General features: G+C 43.5%; 1 protein-coding gene across 29 annotated transcripts in view; it reads right to left on the bottom strand.

The window, feature by feature from the left end:
• The window catches only part of TASP1 (taspase 1), a 318,225-nt gene that overhangs the window by 51,727 nt on the left and 248,784 nt on the right, over positions 1 to 17,714 (bottom strand). For 13 of the 29 annotated variants that reach the window (XR_015138790.1, XR_015138793.1, XR_015138796.1 and 10 more), the window contains one exon: positions 2,487 to 3,532. The exons of 7 other annotated variants lie outside the window; for them this stretch is intronic. Coding sequence is in view for 9 of the 22 variants with exons in the window: in XM_086331225.1 (XP_086187351.1) it covers positions 3,440 to 3,532 (93 nt within the window). In the remaining 13 variants the exon portion in view is untranslated. Of the gene's footprint in view, positions 1 to 2,486; positions 3,533 to 4,026; positions 4,283 to 17,714 lie in introns of those variants that run through there. 9 more of the 29 variants (XR_015138789.1, XR_015138795.1, XR_015138785.1 and 6 more) reach the window with 1 other exon arrangement.

Raw genomic sequence — 17,714 nt, 5'->3', positions numbered from 1 at the left:
TTTTATAATAATCTATAAGGGAAAATAATACCTTTTTAGCTAATATTTTATAATACTTTTTCAGATTGTATCTTTATATATAATGGTTTCCAAGAATAGGTGCTGAAAATAGAGGTCAGTACTCTGAAGAGTTTATAACAGTTTTCATATAAAATATATGTATTCATATACCTATGTGAATTGGCCAAATCAGCCTTGTGGGAGGGGAAGTGGGTAATGAGGTATATGTAACCCTACAGGTTTGGACAGCTTTCCATAATATTATTAAGTGAAAACTGAAGGCTATATAACTCCATTTAGGGGTTCAATATAATCTGACTTGTGTGTTAAAAGCACAGAAAATTCATGCATAAGAAGAATCTTTAAGAATAGAAACTAAAGGATACAAGCTAAAGTGTTAAAAACCGTTGTCTCTAGGGAAATGGGGTTATGAATTAATTTTTTTCTTGCTTTTATTTTTATTATAGTAAGCATAGATCGCTTTTGTAACAATGATCAGATTTTTTTAAAATTTCACAATAATTAATAATTCTAGCACTTTTCTAAATCTTCCCTTCTTCACTCCCTGCTCCCCTCTCTCACACCCTCCATCTGTTGCAACAGAGTAATCTTGCTCATCTCAGGTACCCGGAATGAACATCACCACTCCCAAACATGGGGCCAGATGACAAAAGGCTTCTGAGCAACCAAGAGATGTCCCCACGTCAATAAACTAAAACACATCCATTTTGCTCACAGACAAGCATCTCAGACTAGTACTGATGACTTGTTTATGTATACTTAATCAGTTCAGTTCAGTTCAGTCACTCAGTCGTGTCCGACTCTTTGTGACCCCATGAATCGCAGCACGCCAGGCCTCCCTGTCCATCACCAACTCCCGGAGTTCACTCACACAGTTCTAACAGACATTGGTATCTGAGTTCAAGTGCACATTTAGAAAAGGCAGTTAGAGGATGAGAAAGTACCCACCGCAGGCACACACACAGGAAACAGAGAGAGCTGGCAGAGGTGACAAGCGAGGACAGAGTCCAGACAAGACTTCCACGCCATAGGTCCACACAAGGACTCCTCAGGATACAGTGCACACCCTCTGCCTCCTTGCCAAGGTCAGAAGAAATCCCCGTTTCTAAACTCAGAGAGGATCACAGGGATGGCTATGTCCAAGAGAACCAGACATCAAATGCCCAGGCCTTAAAAAGAAACAGAAAACAGGATCATCCACATTAAAAGTGGGCACCTTTAAACACAGCTTCAGAGTCTTGGTGACAGAGGCCAAACTTGGGAATGAGGTTATATTCTTGTTCCTTTCTACCTTTCCTGCTTTTGAGCGAAACGATGTTGATCTTATATCTGTCAGAGTCGTCTTCTCGTTCCACTATCTTTTCTTCAATATCTGATCTTATAATCAAGGCACTTATACTACCCCCATTACTTTTTGCCTCCATGATCCTTAAGTGTCATTTTTCCCCTTCTTGGTTTCACAACAGTCCTTATATTAAAAAAACCAACAACTAGAAAAACATTCTTAATGGACTGTTTTTGAAGGGGCTGTGCCCTTTTATACTGACCAGTTTTTAAACTCTTCATAAAAATGGTGTTTAACAAGCCCAAACTTTCAAATGTGAATGGGATAAAGTCAAAAGGAGATGAAAGAAATGGCATTCCTGGTGAAATAGGTCAGATGATTTTCAGATTCCAAAGTGTCCTGATAGTTTTATGTGATCCAATCCAGTTCCTGAAAAAAACCCTGCCAACAGGTAACAGGTCTTTGAAAGCTTTTGAAGCCAAAGGCTCCCTACCAGCCAGCCGATCTCTTACGAAGTTCTTGGCCTCATTAAGAATGAGAAACAGATACCACGGCACCGACCTGTCTACAAGGACACAATGAGACAAACGTAATTGCTTGTATGAAGGATATAAGTCAGCAACTCCCAAATCATTCATATTTACACCCACTCCATTTTGGTTGTCTTTCCTTTATAATTTGGCCATACATCGATGTCAAGTGTATAATTTCATCTGGGGCTTTATCAGTTACCGCCCAGAGCCATGATTATATGGTGGGAACTTCCTCCCCAGCACGTCTATCTTTAGTATCTTCTTGATAGTTACCTCTTACATGTAAAATCAAAAGGAAAGTCTTGGTTTTCTTATGTGGCTCCAGAATCACTAAATATAACATTTAGAAGCAATTTATCAACTGAAACCATTGACTTTTCAGCTGCCATTGCCATTTCTCAAAGCAAAGTGTTCCTATTCCTTTCCTTCATTATTTTTTTTTAATCAAATTACAGTGGAAATTTTAGGGACTTCTACACTGACCACACAATCATGCACTAAGTTCATCTTTCATCTTGCTGGTGTCCAGTCTAATAACAGAGATAAAACTGGATTTTGAACAATAAGAAGCACAGCTAGAGGCATACAGGTATGATTTCTGGAAAAAGTAACTTTTTACAAACAAAATAAAAAACAACTCTCCACTCTAGGATTCAAAAGATAATTTATTAGTCAGAGGAGAATCACACACTATATCCAGCAATATGCTTCTTTTATTTTTGTGCCTTTTATCTTAAAAATATATTTAAACAAGAAACAAAGATAATATTGAATTTTCCCATAAATTTTGCTTTCTTATTTACAGTGTTACATTGTAAATAACATTCCATTATACACAGATTAAGGACTGCATTACTGTATGTTCTCTTTACATATTCTTTCATAATACAGTACACACAGCTCGAAACTATGCAGGATTTAAGCTTAGAAAAGCTTGAGGAAGGAAGTACAAACTTTATCAATAAGACTATTATTTAAAAAGGTTCTGACCTTAATTCTCTGCTAGATTGTTTCACTGAAACCATTCTTTGTTAAAGAAAAATGCCCCATATGAGGGATGAGAACAACAGTTTAAGTCACCACAGGATCCACTTAAACTGGCTAACAAATAAAAATACTTTGTTACTAGCACTGTTATCAGGAGCACGGCCACTGTCCATCATTGCAACAAGTAGATTTACTCTGCAGTTTCAGACACATTACATGTTACATCAACACAGTCGGTACTGCTTTGTGAAATCAACCACTTCCTGCAACTTTAGGTTTTACCTGTAAACAGTTAAAGCACGCATTTTGGGAAGATGATTTAATCATTCCTGGTCTGAGGTTACATAATAAGGAGGAGTTTCTAATTCATTGAAGAAGCGAGCACACGCGCACACACACACTCACACACACCGCATCCCGCTCCCCCGCCCAAGACCCGCGTGTTGCCAAGCACTAACTACAGCAGCACTAGTGTCGCGAGGGATGCGCGAGGGACGCACGAGGCTGCGACAGAAGTTATGAAACGAGGAAGGTTAAACATCCAACTTCCGTTAGAACCCCGTGGAGCCCGGGTTCGGCGATGCCCTCGACGCTCCGGGTTCCGCTGGAAGGCTCAGCTCACCGGGCTCTCCAGGCGGCAGACGCCTCCTTCAATCGCCACGGATTGTCCGGCCACCGCGCCAGGAGGGAGTCTGGAAATATGAGTCTGCGGAGGGGAGACGAAGACCGTTAGAGGCGCCAGCTGTGTTTCCTCCCCTCCACGTGCGACGAAGGGGTAGAAAACACCAGAGAATCTTAGCTTCTCTTTGCTTCTCAGAATCTCCAGGCTGTGCTCGTGGGTAACTCAGGGGCAGACAGATCCTGTTTGTTCAAATCTTAGGGGATGTTAACTGAACACCTACTACATGCCAAGCACAGCACTGGCAGGGGGAGGATTCCGAGATCAGGACAGCATGGAGCCTAGGGTTTAGTCATACTCAGAACAAGAATGGTTTTCAGGCCAGCTATACTGAGCATATTCCAGTTACCTGAAACTGGCAATTGATACACATCTTGTCCTCTAAACATTCAAAAGTGAGGACACCTGATTCATATTTATCCCCTCAGTTTACTTCTTAAAAGAGTTAAGCAGCTTACAAAAATCAGACCACTCAACCTCGCCTCAGTGAGGGAATGAAAAAAAGAAAAAGAAGAACTTACAAAATAAGTTAAAGACAGGCATGACTTCACACAAAATCGAGCCTGAGCTCTGCCCCCATGCTGGAGGCAGAGGGCTGCCTGGTCTCCCAGCTTCCCGGGGGCAACGAGCAGACAGGGGTCCGTGCAGTAGAATGGGATCACACAGACCAACTGCTCAAAGAAGAACACTTCCTGGCATGGAGTCCAGGGAGCCACTCCTCTTGCAGGGCTTTACCCGCAGCAGGTACCGCGTACAGCGGGCGGGTGAAGACAGCATCTGGAGAACAAGGGGCTTTGTAAGGCTGTGTATTACAGCTGTGTATTACAGCATCACGCAAATCAGCAGGCAAATTTCTTCCATGAGGGGTCAGCCAGGAATTCCTTTTTTTTTTTTGATGATCTCTCTTAATCCAGGGATAGATAAATGTCGGAGTTTCTAAGAAGAACAGAGGGATTGTATATCCTTCAGATAATCCTCTCTGATTCTGCTTTTCCTAAGGACTGAACAGAGGGGAGCTCAAGTCCCAGAGTGCAGTCGCTGGATGCAGCGGGGGAGGTGGCCAAGCCTGGGGCAGGGGTGACATCCTCTTGCGCAACCAAAGATGACGCAAGCACGTGCGTTAGCTGGAACAACACGGAGGCTAACTGATTTTAATTCTTAGGTATCATTGCACAACTCCTATGAGAGCAACTGACATAGTCAGCAATTTGGAAAGTTCTGGAAAATAGAAAATGTTCTCTGGGTATCTAGTGTTTCTGTATGCAAGGCAGGAAGCCACCTGTAACCTGCAGGACAGAGGTCTGTTAGCTCTGGGCACAGCAGGCCCTGTGCCATCTCCTGGGAGGGGGGTATCACTGAGCTCACCCGCCAGACCCATGCCTCTGGCACCATGTCCCAGAGTCTGGCCTCATTACTGCTTGCATCTGAGGGTCATACCTGGGGGTATCTAATACGTACGGATGTATTATACTGGAAAGTCCACAGTAAGACACACTCGTGGATCGCTGTTTCTTGTGATGTCTCATTAACCTCAAGGGAGGAGTTTGAAGACAACGTGTCGTTTGAGTCTGCTACCCAGCAGCCCTCATCACATCCAGCCACCTAAGGCTCAAACCCACAATTCCCAGGGCTCCGTGTTGTGGGGCCTTTTATTCTTTAAGGAATTCATTAGCATGAAGCCAAAGAATTTTTTCCTCAGGCATCATTCATCAATTAAAAAGAACAGTCTAACCAAAGACAATCCCTAAGAGAGCAGAAGCCCCTTAAGCCCCTTCATCCCTTATCACCCTCTTCAGCCAGGAAATGGTCACGTGATTACAAGAGGGATCAAGAAGATGGAAAACTATACAGTAGTTCCTCAATAAATTAAACACAGAATTACCATATGATCTAACAATTCCACATCACAGTATATACCCAAAACAAGTAAAAGCAGGGACTCAGATATTTGTACACAAGGCTCATAGCAGCTTTATTCACAAAAGCCTAAACATAGAAGCAAGCAACCCAATGTTCATCAAGATATCAATGAGCAAAACATGGTCTGCACATACAATGGAATTTTCAGCTTTAAAAAGAGTTGACATTCTGACACATGGCACAGCATGGGTCAGCTCTGAAGACACTAAGCTCAGTGAAATAAGCCAGACACAAAAGGACAAATATTGCATGATTCCACTTGCATGAGGCACCTAGAAGTCAAAATGCAGAGATGGGAAGCAAGAAGGTGGTTGCCAGGGGCTGGAGGGAGGCAGAATTAGGGAGTCATTACTTAATGGGCACAGAGTTTCAGTTGGAGAAGGTGAAAAGTTCTGGAGATGGAGGGGGGTGACGGTTGTACAACAAGGTAAATGTACTAAGTGCCACTGCAAAGCACACCTGAAATGGTTACCGTGGTAACTCTTATGCTGTGTGCGCACGTGTGCACGTGCTCAGTCGCTTCAGTCATGTCCAACTCTTTGCAGCCCTATGAATGTTATATATATTTTAGCATAATTTTAACAAAAGAAGAAAGCAGAAATGACAATTTTCTTCCTAGTCTAGAACTGTATTCTATAAGATGGCATTAAAAGAAGGGGTTAGCTGGAATGAATCCACAGTGCAGACCCCAAAGGAGAAACATTAACACCACATCCATGAAATTAAAAGATGCTTACTCCTTGGAAGGAAAGTTATGACCAACCTAGATAGCATATTCAAAAGCAGAGACATTACTTTGCCAACAAAGGTTTGTCTAGTCAAGGCTATGGTTTTTCCAGTAGTCATGTATGGATGTGAGAGTTGGACTGTGAAGACAGCTGAGCACTGAAGAATTGATGCTTTTGAACCATGGTGTTGGAGAAGACTCTTGAGAGTCCCTTGGACTACATGGAGCTCCAACCAGTCCATTCTAAAGGAGATCCGTCCTGGGTGTTCACTGGAAGGAATGATGCTAAAGATGAAACTCCAGTACTTTGGCCACCTCATGCGAAGAGTTGACTCATTGGAAAAGACTCTGATGCTGGGAGGGATTGGGGGCAGGAGGAGAAGGGGACGACAGAGGATGAGATGGCTGGATGGCATCACCGACTGGATGGACGTGAGTTTGAGTGAACTTCGGGAGTTGGTGATGGACAGGGAGGCCTGGCGTGCTGTGATTCATGGGGTCGCAAAGACATGACTGAGTGACTGAACTGAACTGAACTGTTCACAAATAGGTTGAAAATTTCCAATCACATTACTTAAGATATCTGTCCCTAAAAGAGAAGTCCAGAGGAAAATTTATCCTCACATTTCCTGGAGATACAGAGAGAACCCAGTGAGACTTCCTGGCAGTCCAGGCACCAGAGGTAACAGAGAATAAATTAATTTTTAAAAGATCAGAGTGACCGTGTGTCCAAGCAGACAGCCTGTAACTTGACCAGGGTGATGTCTGTCTTAAAGCAAATGATTTTCTTTTGAGCATGAAAAAGACCCAGAATTAGAAGGAAGAAACCAGGAGGCCAGGGAACTTGATAACAATCCCTTGAGATCTACAAAAACACAAATGGCCAATTCAAACTCACTTCTAACACTCCCAACCCCACCAAGTTTACGACAGAAAAACATCTAAATAAACTGAGCTAAACCACAAAGTATCAAGGAGAGTTAGGAAGGAAGATAAAAAAGAATTTGAAAAGATGACAATGGTCTTCAGATATTTATTAATGGTACATGGGCAAAATACTTCAAAAAATACATTGAGATTTGTATAAATTGAGCTGTTTGCCTAACAGAGAAATGCTCACTCAGACAAACAAGTTGTTAAGATTAACTTTTCAGGATTATCTCTTCCCTAAATTATCACTGAGTCAATTACAAAACACACTGGGCATGATTTTGGTGTTGAGAGGAATAAAATGATTAATCGTCCAAATGTATGTCAACACTTCACCAGTTTCATCCATCAACATGATCTTCAAACTCATCAGAAAATATGACCTTGGCCTGGAAAAGTTTGAACCAAGATGTACTTGATGCTTTCTGTGGAGATTTCAACAGAGCATCAAATCATATTATAAACAGTGGGGCTGTTTAAGAGAATATTTTATATGAGTGTTTATCTCTAAAAGTTCTTCTGGAGAAGTGGGTTTGAATTCCTCGAGCCTAAAAATAGACCACTGTCTACAATGAACCTGCATGTCAGCATTTTAAAGTGCAGTGAAGTATTTTACACTGAGTGTATAAGGACTGTGCAGACTCGAGCGTGTCCTACAAGTATAAGAACTTAACATGGTATCTTTAAAACCAAAGTAGCAAAGTACTGTACTGGAATTCAGAATTACGAGAAATAACACGTGAACACCGCAGATGCCAAAGCTGCAGCGTTTTGGGTCTTCTCCCTCCGTTCCCTGGGAACGCCCCACTCACACAGCGCTCTAAGCAGGATTCCGTGACTCATGGCCGCTTCAGTTTTCTCCAGGAAAGAGCACCTTTACCGGACCCTCCCCTCAGTCTAGCAGCTCTTCTTCTCGCTCCTACAGCTCCCAGCTGAGCGTTTCATGGTTTTCGATGCAACTGTTCAGGTTTTGGTTTGCTTGGAATTTTTGAGTCTCTGTAGTTGAAAGCCCAGTGAAGGCAAGAGTTCGTCTTGCACACACTCCTCTACGTTCCCTGCACTTGTCAGAGGGTCTGACACAAGCATATTCTAGAAATATTCACTGAGTGGAGAAGTGACTAGAACATACCCTTCGGGGCTCTGTTTATGTACAAAGAATCTCAAGCGTTTTCACTCATGTAACCTATTTGGTTCAAAAGTCAATCACACTAATTTGTTACAGTGAAGACTGTTTTTAAATAGATTTTTAAAGAAGCATGGACTGGTTCCATTTCCCCACTTTGCAAGTGATTATGGTGTTAGAATGGAGATAGAACCTTAGATTCCGAAGATGCTGATGTCTCCACACCAATGGAACCCAGCGGCCTTGGAGTTAGAATTCTCTGCTTTCTTAATAATTCCCTTAAATGGCCAGACAGATCCTTGAGGTTAACACTCCTAGAAGAACTGTCACTTTATAAATTAAACTGTCTAGTCAAAGCCATTAATCTTAGGTTTGTATTTTTTTTTCTATTAAAACCAAAAGCATTGTATAATAACATATTTAGCCTGAAGACTTCAAAATGAGAAAAAGAAAAATATAATACAGAAATTATATAATTGTTTGATGTCCTAATCACAATCTAAGTAGTAGCTGAGACTTCCTATCATTCGTACTCATGTCTTTAAATCTTTTAAGACCACCTTAGTGACTGCTTTTTTGTGGTTTCCAGGAAAACTACAAGCACACAATTTAATTTTGAAAGTCTCAAAGTCTTTATTTAGTGGTTATATTTTAATCCATCTTTCCACTCGCCAGAGAGTTGTTTGAGACCTGCCACAACAGTCAAGGGAAGAAGATTATTGTCCTCCTTTGGTGGGGGTCAGGAAAATAAAATATAGACAGACGCATTAATAGCTAAAAAAAAATAAAGCTCTTGGAAATGTTTTACATTGGTTTCATAATTCTGAGAGTTTGGTTTCTGTTTTTTTTTTAAGAAAACAAAAACAAGCTTTTTTCATCAATCACTGACTAGGAATCCAGAGCACCTTGGCTTCCGGGCTACGCTTCTTCCTGGACACAGCGCTGGACCACACTTCCCAGCCTTCTTTTGCAGGGACCTCATGTGTGGCTCATGATTGCAGTCAGGCTTACAAACCCACCAGGCTTCATCAATCTTATAAACCGTTCTCCTGTGCTTTCTCTGATGACCTGAGGCCTATGTGAGGCGAGGAACCTGGGACCCCGAATCATACTTTGGAAGAGAGCCCTCTGCTAATCAGAAACTCCAAACTGTATTTTATGTGAGTGAGAAACACGCTTCTCACTGTGCGTAAACAATTATACATCTATATTCTGGGGTTTCTTGTTATAGCAGCTGGAGCTATCGTAACCAACAATGATTCTAGCCAGGCTTCGGCACTTATGTGCTGTGTAACTTCTGCTGGTTACTTAACTTCTTGGGCGCCCACCTCTAAAATGGGGATAGTAACATTGTCATCAGGTTGACAAGGACGGTACGAGACACTGATGCAATGAGAGCACACGCCAGTAACTGTTAGATTCTTATTATTCAAACACACACAGCACTGTCAGACACAAAGCATCATGCAGGACAATCTGACGGATTGTTTGACATCCCAGAATTAGGAAATTCTATTTGAAATGTTTGATATTCTTTAAAAATAGGATGAGATATTTTCATGAAAAATTAGCTGCATGCTAAAAGGTAACACTGAAGAAAATGGACACTGTTTGGCCAATATTCTGATGCTGCTGTTTTGCTGTCACTGATACAACAATTAAAAATTGCTGAGTATTTACTAACTACTCAAGGCTGTATGGCAACCCACTCCAGTACTCTTGCCTGGAAAATCCCATGGACAGAGGACCCTGGTAGGCTGCAGCCAACAGAGTTGCTAAGAGTCAGACACGACTGAGCGACTTCACTTTCACTTTTCACTTTCATGCATTGGAGAAGAAAATGGCAACCCACTCCAGTGTTCTTGCCTGGAGAATCCCAGGGATGGGGGAGCCTGGTGGGCTGCTGTCTATGGGGTTGCACAGACTTGGACATGACTGAAGTGACTTAGCAGCAGCAGCAAGGCTGTATATTGTCACCCTGCTTATTTAACTTCTATGCAGAGTACATCATGAAAACGCTGGGCTGGAAGAAGCACAAGCTGGAATCAAGACTGCTGGAAGAAATATCAATAACCTCAGATATGCAGATGATACCACCCTTATGGCAGAAAGTGAAAAGGAACTAAAAAGCCTCTTGATGAGAGTGAAAGAGGAGAGTGAAAAAGTTGGCTTAAAGCTCAACATTCAGAAAACGAAGATCATGGCATCTGGTCCCATCACTTCATGAGAAATAGATAGGGAAACAGTGGAAACAGTGTCAGACTTTATTTTTTGGGGCTCCAAAATCACTGCAGATAGTGACTGCAGCCAAGAAATTAAAAGACACTTACTCCTTGGAAGGAAAGTTATGACCAACCTAGATAGCGTATTGAAAAGCACAGACATTACTTTGCCAACAAAGGTCTGTCTATTCAAGGCTACAGTTTTTCCAGTGGTATGGATGTGAGAGTTGGACTGTGAAGAAAGAGTGAGTGAGTGAGTGCTGAAGAACTGATGCTTTTGAACTGTGGTGTTGGAGAAGACTCTTGAGAGTCCCTTGGACTGCAAGGAGATCCAACCAGTCCATTCTGAAGGAGATCAGCCCTGAGATTTCTTTGGAAGGAATGATGCTAAAGCTGAAACTCCAGTACTTTGGCCGCCTCATGTGAAGAAGTTGACTCACTGGAAAAGACTCTGATGCTGGGAGGGATTGGAGGCAGGAGGAAAAGGGGACAACAGAGGATGAGATGGCTGGATGGCATCACTGACTCAATGGACTGAGTCTGAGTGAACTCCGGGAGTTGGTGATGGACAGGGAGGCCTGCTGCTGCTAAGTCACTTCAGTCGTGTCTGACTCTGTGTGACCCCGTGTGCTGCAGTTCATGGGGTCGCAAAGAGTCGGACACGACTGAGCGACTAGACTGAACTGAACTGAACTGAAGGGCTTTGTTATATACCAGTCTGCTGTATCACTAATCTTCTAAGGCTCAAAAACAATCAGCTTAACATGCTCGGGTGCTACAGAGGAAACCAAAGTGATAGAATACTGGAAAAGGGTTTACAATACTCCAATGTGCGTTTTCCAACACCAGCAAGCAATTAATTCAAGTCTGAGGATATTGGGGGCTTCCTAGGTGACGAGGGGCTTCTCTGATAGCTAAGTTTGTAAAGAATATGCCTGCAATGCAGGAGACCCCACTTCAGTTCCTGGGTCAAGAAGATCTGCTGGAGAAGAGATAGGCTATCCATTCCAGTATTCTTGGGCTTCCCTTGTAACTCAGCTGGTAAAGAATCCACCTGCATTGCAGGATACCTGGGTTCAATCCCTGGGTTGTGAAGATCCCCTGGAGAGGGAAAGGCTACCCACTCCAGTATTATGGCCTGGAGAATTTCATGGACTGTATAGTCCATGGGGTTACAAAGAGTCAGACACGACTGAGTGACTTTCACTTTCAGGTGGCGAGAGTGGTAAAGAATCTGTCTGCCAATGCAGAAGATGTAAAAGACACAGGTTCAATTCCTGTGTTGGGAAGATCCCCTGGAGGAGGGCGCGGCCACCCACTCCAGTATTCTTGCCAGAGCCTGGTGGGCAACAGTCCATAGGGTCGCAAAGAGTTGGACACACCTGAAGTGACGTAGCACACATGCAAACTGTGGCTATTGTCTCAATCCTGACACTGTCTACCAGGAGACAGTCAGTCCCCGTGGGTAAGAATTCAGTCACACAAGACTGCCTCCCCGCAAGTCCAGACGCCAATACCAGGTCCAGATTGTCACCTGCATTTCTGGCCCCCAGCTATAAATCGGCTGTAAGTATGAGATTCCCACCGCCCTATCCTCGGGTTTGATTAATTTGCTAGAGCAGCTGACAAAATTCAGGAAAATCGTTTACATTATTGCAAAAGGACATAATTCAGAAACAGCCAGATAAAAGAGATGCCTGCCTAAGGAAGGCAGGCAGAGGCTGGGAGCCCCCATGCCTTCTTGAAAGACACCAGTCTCCCCAAATCTTCACATTCATATTCTCAGAAGCCCTCGGAACCTTGTAATTCTGGGATTTTTACAGAGGCATCATTATATAGGTATGATTAATTGAATTATTGGTCACTGGTGACTGAAGTCAACCTCCAGCTCCTCTCCCCTCCCCATAGGTCAGGGGGTGGGGCTGAAATTTCCAACTCTCTACCCATATGGTTGGTTCCCCTGGTAACTAGACCCCAGCCTTAGGTCATCTTGGGGTTTTCCAAAAGTCACCTTTTTCCAACAGTTTATTAAAATAAACTCAGGTGTGGTTGAAAGGGTCTTGCTACGAATAACGATACTCATTTCAGCTTTATGTCTCTGAAGTGAGACTGAAGACTAAAGGTCAAATATTATATATAACAAAAGATACTCCTGTCGCTTTTTTCACTTAGAAGTTCCAAGGGTTTGTAGAGCTGTGAGTCAGGAGCCATGGAGGAAGAACAAATATGTACTTTTTACAATAAATCACAGTATCACAGATATCCTGCCACAAGCACCGCAGGAGGTCGAGAGAGAGGCTGGATGTGGACCAAGGAGGTGGGGCAGACTCTCCAGAGGCCATGGCACTGGACAGGACAGCAGTGGGACACAAAAATGATGTCTGGAGCCTGCAGAAAGGAGAGCTGACTCATGTGTCTGGTTTGAGCCACGTGGTATTTCCAACTTTTCAAAACTTAATAGAAAATATTTTAAAATAGGGAACTTACACACAAGCATCTTAATTTCTAGCTATTCTTGAAAACCTGGGCAACCCTTGCATTTCCTCACTAGAGTAAAGTCACAGCTACCTGCTTTAGAAGGGCATTCCTGGCCGTAGTTTTCTGCCGTGTTCTGCCTCTGGCGTGTGCTCAGGTGGCCCGAACGTCTGTGGCTGTCAGCAGGTTACTACTGTCCACTGGGGCCAGACAGTGGCAGCCTCATCCTTCCATCATACGGCTCTCCCTTCAACCTTTGCCCCAAACTGGCCCTGTCCTATTTCTAACAAGATACTGAGTTATTTTCCAGGGACAACAGAATGAAACCTCAAGTCATGCAGCAGAAGCATGCAGGAGATTTTTGATCTCAAGACAACTTGGAACCAAAGTTGTCCCCCCTTCCCGATTCCATCCAAAGGACCCAACCTGGTGAACTCTAGAGCCCTCTGAGAAGCAGAGGGTCTGCCGTCCAGGAAGATCCAGTGCTGAAGCCCCCCTCCCACACCCTACCACGAACGGCCAGGCCCCAGAGCCCTCTGATCACAACCTGCCCAACCAGGGCTTCTGCACACCAACCTCCTCCCCTCCCTAATAAAAGTGTGACCAAACCCCAGATGGGGGGACAAACTTAAACCATGTTTTCTGGCCCCTTGCCTGTCGACCTTGCAACAAGCTTTTCTTTTCTCAGAAGCTGATGCCATAGCATTGACTTCTATGTGCTTCAGCAGTGAGTCCATTGCTTAACCTGTCTGAGTAGCCACTAATAATCACTGCCTGCTGCTGCTGCTGCTGCTGCTAAGTCACTTCAGTCGTGTCCGACTCTGTGCGACCCCATAGACGGCAGCCCATCAGGCTCCCCCGTCCCCGGGATTCCCCAGGCAAGAACACTGGAGTGGGTTGCCATTTCCTTCTCCAATGCATGAAAGTGAAAAGTGAAAGTGAAGTCGCTCAGTCGTGTCCAACTCTTCTCGACCCCATGGACTGCAGCCTACCAGGCTCCTCCATCCATGGGATTTTCCAGGCAAGAGTACTGGAGTGGGGTGCCATCGCCTTCTCCTAATCACTGCCTAGGCCCCGTTATTTTGAGAGTTACTAACAGGTGGTTTCCTGATTCTGTTACTGTCAATACAGAAATAGCTGGAATTCTTCTGTAAAGAACTTTCTCAACTTTTAGTATTCTAAAACAAAGTGCATATAAGAAAGGGAGGATAAACACTAGATTCTTTCACTTCCTTTTCAGGGTTCAGAATAATAAACCTCCACAAGCAGCCAAATACCTCCTCCTCATCATGTCTGTGAATTTAAGAAGGCAGTTTTGTTAAAGAAATTACAGAAAGAGATTATAGAGGGAGGATGGCTTTGGGTGGGGGAAAAGGGAGGGAAATAGAAGGAACAGCATTTTCTCTATTCACACCAGCCAAAGGTCAACTCTTCTATGTTAGAAAAGAAAAAATCGGAGAACTTTAAGAGCTGCTTTTGAACTGTCAACAAGAATAAGACTGGCTGGACTGACTTGATAGTTGAGTTTCGGATGACTAACTTTTAGGTTCACCTGTTTTAGGTCAAAGATGGGACCTGCAGAATGAGTTAGCTCCTTTGGGGCTGATACAAAATGAATATTGTTGTCAGTTAACCTAGTAAAGTTTGCTCAAGATCAGTTTTACTGTTTAGCAGAATGTTCTCTTCATATAGATAACTGAGGGTGAGGACAGCGTATTAGTCTGCCAGGGCTTCTGAAACAAAATTATTTTCCTACAGTTCTGAAGGCTGGAAGCCCAAGATCCAGGTGTCAGTAGGGCAGGTTTCCTCCGAGGCCTCTCTGCGTGGCTCACAAGGAGCTGTCTTCTCTCAGCATCGTCACCTGGCCTGTTCTGTGTGTGTGCAAATCTCTGGTATTTGTGCTTCTTAGGAAGACATCCTGTTGGATTAGGGCCCCATCCTTAAAACTTTGTTTGAGCTTAATCACTTCTTTAAAGGCCCTGTCTCCATATATAATCGCAGTGCGGGGTAGAGCTTTCAGATAAGAATCTGGTGGGGACAGAATTCAGTGCATAACAGATACAGACTAAATGCAACAATGCCCACACGTTGCAGGCTGCGTTTGTTCTCTGAGCTGAAACCCTCCTGCGCGTCCCTTGGCTCCTCCTCTCTGTGTCCACTTGCCTCCTTGCTGCTCCTCAACCACACAGCACAGTGCTGCCTCAAGGTCACTGCACGTGCGGTTCTCACTACCCGGAAAGCTCTTCCCCGCAGTGCCCAAGTGGCTCCCTTGCTCACTTCTGCCAGATCTGTACTCAAAGCTGCCTTTTCAAGAAGGGTTACACTGGCCACTCACCGGCATTTCATGACCAACACCATTTCTGCCTCATGTGTCCTGTTCCTTACCATATCTATACTTCCCTGATATCTCAGCTGGTAAAGAATCTGCCTGCAATTCAGGAGACCCCAGTTTGATTCCTGGGTCGGGAAAATCCACTGGAGAAGGGAGAGGCTACCTATTCCCCAGTCTTCTTGGGCTTCCTTGGTGGCTCAGCTGGTAAAGAATCCGCCTGCAATGCGGGATCTCTGGGTTGGAAAGATCCCCTGGAGAAGGCAAAGTCTACCCACTCCAGTATTCTGGCCTGGAGAATTCCATGGACTGTATAGTCCATGGGGCCACAAAAAGTCGGACACGACTGAGTGACTCTCACTTTCACTTTACCATATCTACCTAGCCATCCACTTTGCTCCTCTATCTCGTTCATTGCCTGTCTCCTCCTTTGGGACAAAATCTCAGAAGGGCGAGGAGTTTTATCTGTTCACTGCTCTTCCCTCAGGACCTAAAAGACAGCCAGGCCCATGGAGGGGGCTCTGTATATTTGCTAAGCAAATAGAGAATTTTTTTTTTTTTTTTCTAATGAGGATTTGGGAAATGAAAGAGAGCAAAGTGCAAATTAGAAATTTTAAAGTTCTTAATTTTATGTTTTGTAGTTTTTGATTATAGCTTGTAAGTCTGTTATAAACATTTTGAAGAGATACGTGTAAATAAAATGATCAAAATGACATTGAAGTTGTGAACCTTAAAACTCTGATAATAAAAAAGTCTATGTACTTCCCAAGACGGACAAAGAACATAGAAGTCATATAACCTGACACCATCTGTGCACTCATCTTACGCAACAACCGCACGCACACCATCCTCTCCGGGAGAGATGGCCGAGGCGGCGGCACCAGAGCCGGGCGTGGGCTGCGGGCCTGCCACGTCCTGCTGCCCGAATGACACTGAGCAATTCAGCGGATGGTAGGAGGGCTACCTTGTTTGCAGGGCATTTTCCCTCCTCAAGGGCAGGACAAGGGTGTCTCATGTTCAATTTTAAAACTTATCATGAAAATTTGAAGAGCCCGATATCTTTCCCACCCAATTTCCCTTATTAATTCTGCCTTATTTTTCAAATAGTTGAGTCCTAGGTAAAATATATTTTTCAGTCTATTAACAGCATCACATAAACTCCCTTAATACGACCCAGAACAATGTGTATATTGTGTAGAATACACGATGGCTTAACTGCAGGCCCAGCCGGCCTTCTGCATCATCACCGTGCTGCCCAGGACACGGGGAGTTGCGGCAGGAGCTGGCATCCCAGCTGAGCACACCTTGTGCCCTTACATGGAGAATTCTTACCTGAGGTGATAATAGTCGCTTTTTGCTTCTTTTACTGGCACGAATGTGGCAGACCTTAAGTGACCGATGCCCGGGAGGACAGCTGAGGAAGTGTGTTTGGTTGATTTTTATTTTTTATTGCTTTGTTTCTATTATGGGCTTTTTTATTCCCCCTGTTAATGAGTAGAGTCAGGAGACACTACTCCCACCCCTGTCCTTTTCCCAGAAGTTCCCTCCCCATCGCTTTCAAGAGCTGTCTTTCAAGGAGCCACAATATGTGAATAAGAATATTCTGTCTGAGCATTCTTTGTGTGAGGCATCAAAGCTTGGAATGTAGTTTAAGGCTCTAAAAATAGAGTTTGGTCTTCAGACTTCATCCTGAAAGCAGATGTACTCAACTAGTTGACAGTTTCACATGAAACTGCTTAATATAATCCAGAATAACTTGTATATTTTATAGAATAAAACCCCACATAACTACAGGTCAAAAGATCTGGGTGCTCACTTCCCTAACCCATCTGATATCAGGAAAATCAGTGAAAATCTCAGGGCTGTAAAACAAGGATTCTGGGTTGGACAGTCTCTAGAGAAACCTTGCAAAGTTTTCACATTCTCTGACACTGACTTCCTTTAGGTCTTGTATACACTGTGAATGAATCTAAAAACAAGCATTTTACTTCTATCCCAATCACTCACTGTCTTAAACTAAAAGTAAGAAATATGCCAGAGCAATCTGAAGATGTAATTCTTAAGTTCAACCTCACAAATCAGAAATATCAACAAACGGAGGAACCGATGCCACATGTTAATCATCTTAGTGTATGTTGCCCCCACCTCATTTTCTACATTTAGAACAAGGATGCCATAAAAGACCACTGACAAATGTGGACAAAGCACCAAGACAGCACTGTAGTAAATTTCATCATGAGTCCTGAGACGAGGCTACATAATGGGAAACGTTCTATTGTTCTCACATAGAAATATCAAGGAAGCTCCAAATAAGATGAAAATGCAGTCTTATGAAAACAGCATGTTGTTTTAGTCTCCTGGCAAAGTGTGTTACTTCTTTTACCACCGTCCGTCAGTGGCAACATCACACAACACTGCCCCTTATGGTTAGCTTAAAAGCCCTGTGAAGGCATCCACATAAACAGGGTAAGCCCACAGGACCT

The sequence above is a fragment of the Bos grunniens genome, chromosome 13, assembly GCF_055505025.1.
Source record: "Bos grunniens cultivar Pamir isolate PY7600 chromosome 13, Bosgru_T2T1.0, whole genome shotgun sequence".
NCBI lineage: Eukaryota > Metazoa > Chordata > Mammalia > Artiodactyla > Bovidae > Bos > Bos grunniens.
This window is presented reverse-complemented; position numbering and strand designations above follow the sequence as displayed.